The sequence below is a fragment of the Triticum aestivum genome, chromosome 6D (assembly GCF_018294505.1).
Source record: "Triticum aestivum cultivar Chinese Spring chromosome 6D, IWGSC CS RefSeq v2.1, whole genome shotgun sequence".
Taxonomy (NCBI): domain Eukaryota; kingdom Viridiplantae; phylum Streptophyta; class Magnoliopsida; order Poales; family Poaceae; genus Triticum; species Triticum aestivum.
In genome coordinates, this window is record NC_057811.1 from 1,010,866 (window position 1) to 1,014,363 (window position 3,498).

At 50.9% G+C, this 3,498-nt stretch overlaps 1 protein-coding gene across 1 annotated transcript; it reads right to left on the reverse strand.

Annotated features, from left to right (window-relative positions):
• Nucleotides 1-2,540: 2,540 nt before the first annotated feature.
• LOC123140649 (uncharacterized) lies at nucleotides 2,541-3,288 on the reverse strand. The gene is made up of 2 exons (XM_044559934.1): nucleotides 3,127-3,288; nucleotides 2,541-3,056 (listed from the first exon to the last, which is right to left on the reverse strand). The coding sequence occupies exons 1-2, from the start codon at nucleotides 3,227-3,229 to the stop codon at nucleotides 2,821-2,823; spliced, it is 339 nt and encodes a 112-aa protein (XP_044415869.1). The 5' UTR covers nucleotides 3,230-3,288; the 3' UTR covers nucleotides 2,541-2,820.
• Nucleotides 3,289-3,498: the final 210 nt, after the last annotated feature.

A 3,498-nucleotide genomic window follows, 5' to 3' on the forward strand; every position in this document is an offset into this window, starting at 1 on the left:
GTCAAGGTGTGTAGGGAGGCACCACAGATTTCTCATCTGCTCTTCGCGGACGACTCCTTAATTCTTATGAGAGCAGATGGCCCAAATGCGGCGTGCCTCCGAAGGGTGTTGGACGATTACTGTACGAGCTCCGGACAGTTGGTCAGTGAGGCGAAATCTAGTATATACTTCAGTCCAAACACCCCGGTGGAGGAGAAAGTTGTGATATGTCAACAACTGAATATTAACACGGAAGCCCTTAACGATAAATATCTTGGGCTACCATCCATGGTGGGAACGGACAGGAGTGATTCTTTTGAGTATCTCATCGGCAGAGTAAATCAGGTGATGATAGGGTGGAAGGAGAAGCTGCTTTCCACAGGGGGAAAGAAACACTAATTAAGGTTGTTGCCCAGGCCATGCCGGTGTTCGCGATGTCTGTATTCAAAATTCCGAAGAAAATTTGCAAAGGAATGACGGATGCTATATCGAAATACTGGTGGGGAGATGACGACAACCATAAGCGTATCCATTGGGCAGCATGGTGGAAAGTGTGTATACCGAAAAAAGGGGAGGTTTGGGATTCAGGGATCTACACAGTTTTAACTTAGCTCTCCTTGCTAAACAAGTTTGGAGGCTACTTGAGAACCCTGATTCTCTTTGTGCTCAGGTTTTGAGAGCCAAATATTATCCGGATGGAAAACTACTGGATGCCAAGGTGAAAAGTGGAAGCTCGTATACATGGCAGAGTATATGTGCCGGTATTAATACATTCAGGAGAGGGGCTATATGGCGCATAGGTGATGGATCACAAGTGAACATTTGGGCTGATTCGTGGATACAATCGAGTGCCGATGGCCGTGTCACTACACCACGAGGAGGGACCCTTCTGTCTAAGGTTTCGGAGTTGATTGATCCTGTCACTGGTTTATGGGATGAACAGTTGATAAATGATGTATTTTGGCCGGTCGATGCGCATAGGATTCTTGCCATACCGCTGGCACCACATGGGATGATGGAAGATTTTGTGGCCTGGCGGTTTACAAGGAACTTCGCCTTCTCGGTCCGATCAGCTTATCATGTGGAGTGGCAAATTTGCACGCTGGTATGAACGAACAGAGGGGGAGCCGTCTCAGCGTTATCCGGTGTGGAAGAAGCTCTGGTCTTCGCCCGCCCCAGCTAAGATTAAGATCCATGCTTGGAAGGTCTTACACGGATTCATACCATGTTATGGGGTATTGGCAAATCGCCATATTGATACGTCGGACAGCTGTCCTATGTGTGTGGGTGGATGCGAAGATATTATGCACGCTCTCTTCACTTGCCCTAGGGCAGCCGAAGTCTGGAGATGTCTGAATCTTGACGGGTTCGTGGAGGAGGCGTGTGATACAGACTGGCGGGCTCGGCAGCGTTGGACTATATTTTATGTGCTCCTACACGCCAGACGTCGATCCAAGATATCCCAGCTCAGTTTCTAATCCTTGTGGGTATCTGGTACATATGGTGGGAGCGTAGACAACATGTTCACGGGGATGAAGTGCAGACTCCGGTCCGAGCTGCGTTGTCAATCGCGGCGCTGGCAGCAAATTACCTCAAGGCTACGAAGAAGAACGCGGTAGTAAGATCCTTTGGATGGAGGAAACCGCAAGAGGATTTTGTCAAGTTAAATGTAGATGCAGCTTTTCATGCAGATGACCTCCAGGGAGCTGTGCTACGGGACTGCAGAGGTGGTTTCATCGCAGCTTCAAATGAGAGGCTGGAGCATGTTGCTGATGTAGGGACGGCGGAAGCACACGCACTACGGCATGGCATCTTGTTAGCGCAGCGGATGGGGATCACCAAGCTCATTGTGGAGTCCGACTGCCTTGAGGTGATTGATACCATGAACAATGGTGGTTTTACGGCATCGGGCGCAGCTGCGATCTATTCGGATTGTCTGGTCCTTATCATAGGTTATACTTCGGTGTCTTTTGTTCACTGCCCTAAAAAGACAAACTCTGTCGCTCATGTTTTAGCTAGGCAAGCGGTGTCGGATCCACCTTCCGTGTGGATTGAGGAGCCGCCGGCCTTCATTGTAAAGGGCCTAGTGGATGATGTAACTCTGTTTTGATCCAATAAAAGTTTCCCGAAGTTTCAAAAAAGTTGGCCGGGCCGATCCGGTTCTCGAGCAAGGGGCTCTCGATCCGCACCAGCTTCTCGCCGAACCGCCCGCACCGCCTCTACGCCCCCTGGCGTGTCCCGCTGCCCCAGGTGTATATCTCATCTCGTCGGACGAGCGAGTGCCTTGGACAGGATCTCCTGCTGCTGCAACGAGATGCCCAGCGGGGTCTGCAGCTGGCTGGTGATGGTGCATGCGGATGAAGAACCGCTCGGGCTTGCGCTCCAGCTCCCTCAACGGCAACGCGTCTGCCACACAACACACATCCTTATCCTCTTTAGTTCATTAACTACTTTAGTGATCTAAACTCTTGTTTTGTTTCTCTTGGTCAATGGAAACTTTGAGTCAGTAAGTTTTTTTATTATATATGCTCATTACCTTATACAGTAGATAAAAAGGAAAATTGCATAAACATACTAGATAACTAAATTTTATTTTTACCAAAAGGAAGAAATACACAACCAAAAACTTGGAATTACAGATTCCCCCCCCCCCTAGATCTGGCCTACTGTTTTGCCCAGAGATATTCTCCAGCCACCACATCAAGCGCCGCCAGCCTTCGCGGGACGTCAATCGGAGTTCAACGCCATTGTTTTTCAGTCACAGATCTGGCAAACTTCTTTAAAACAATTTATAAAAAACACCACCAGAGATGCCCTTAGCGAGGCGTTCGCTGCTGCTGCTCATATGGGGAGGCGCCGATGTGTGGGCGTCTCCTCCAGGAGGAAGTGGCCAGCCAGCGGTGGCGCTGGATCCCGCGAGCAGTCTGACATCGTCGAGCTGGCCGACGACCCAAGCGAGGTGGGGAGGTAGGAACGGGGCGCTGGCGTCCGGATCCAGCCGGATCCCGACGAATTCAAAGGAGAATGACGGCTGGGAGGTGAGCTCGGGCGATGCCATGGGCGGTCGGCCTCCATTGCTGCAAGGAGGAGAGAGATTAGAGAGGAGAACATAGGAGAGAGAGAGAGGCGGCGCAAGGCGCGGCTCACCGGCGTGCTGTGGTGGGAGGTTCGGGCGGCGGCACTTCGCACGGACGGCGACGTCCGATGGCGGCGAGCTGTGGATTTCCTCGGACGCGGCTGCTGCTGTCATGGAGCTCTCGTTCGTGTGGCTGTTAGAGGATAAGAATCAGGGAAAGCATAGATAGAGAGTAGAAGGAGCGGGGACCGTTGGATCAACTAAGGATGGACGGTGGAGAGGCGTGATCCGTGGGAGGTCTGGTTCAGCCAATCAGAAGGCAGCAGGCTAGAAAATATCTTCTACTACTATAAAAAGGCCGGTGTGTGTTTAGATTAAAACTGTAGTTTTGTGGCGTTAGAAATGTAAATGAGGTCCTTGTTCAAATCCGACGTACGTACTAC

Coding starts and splice junctions, on each gene's coding strand:
- LOC123140649 (XM_044559934.1), bottom strand. CDS start 3,229: ATGACAGCAGCAGCCGCGTCCGAGGAAATCCACAGCTCGCCGCCATCG. Junction 3,057..3,126: donor CCTCCCACCACAGCACGCCG/GTGAGCCGCGCC, acceptor TCCTCCTTGCAG/CAATGGAGGCCGACCGCCCA.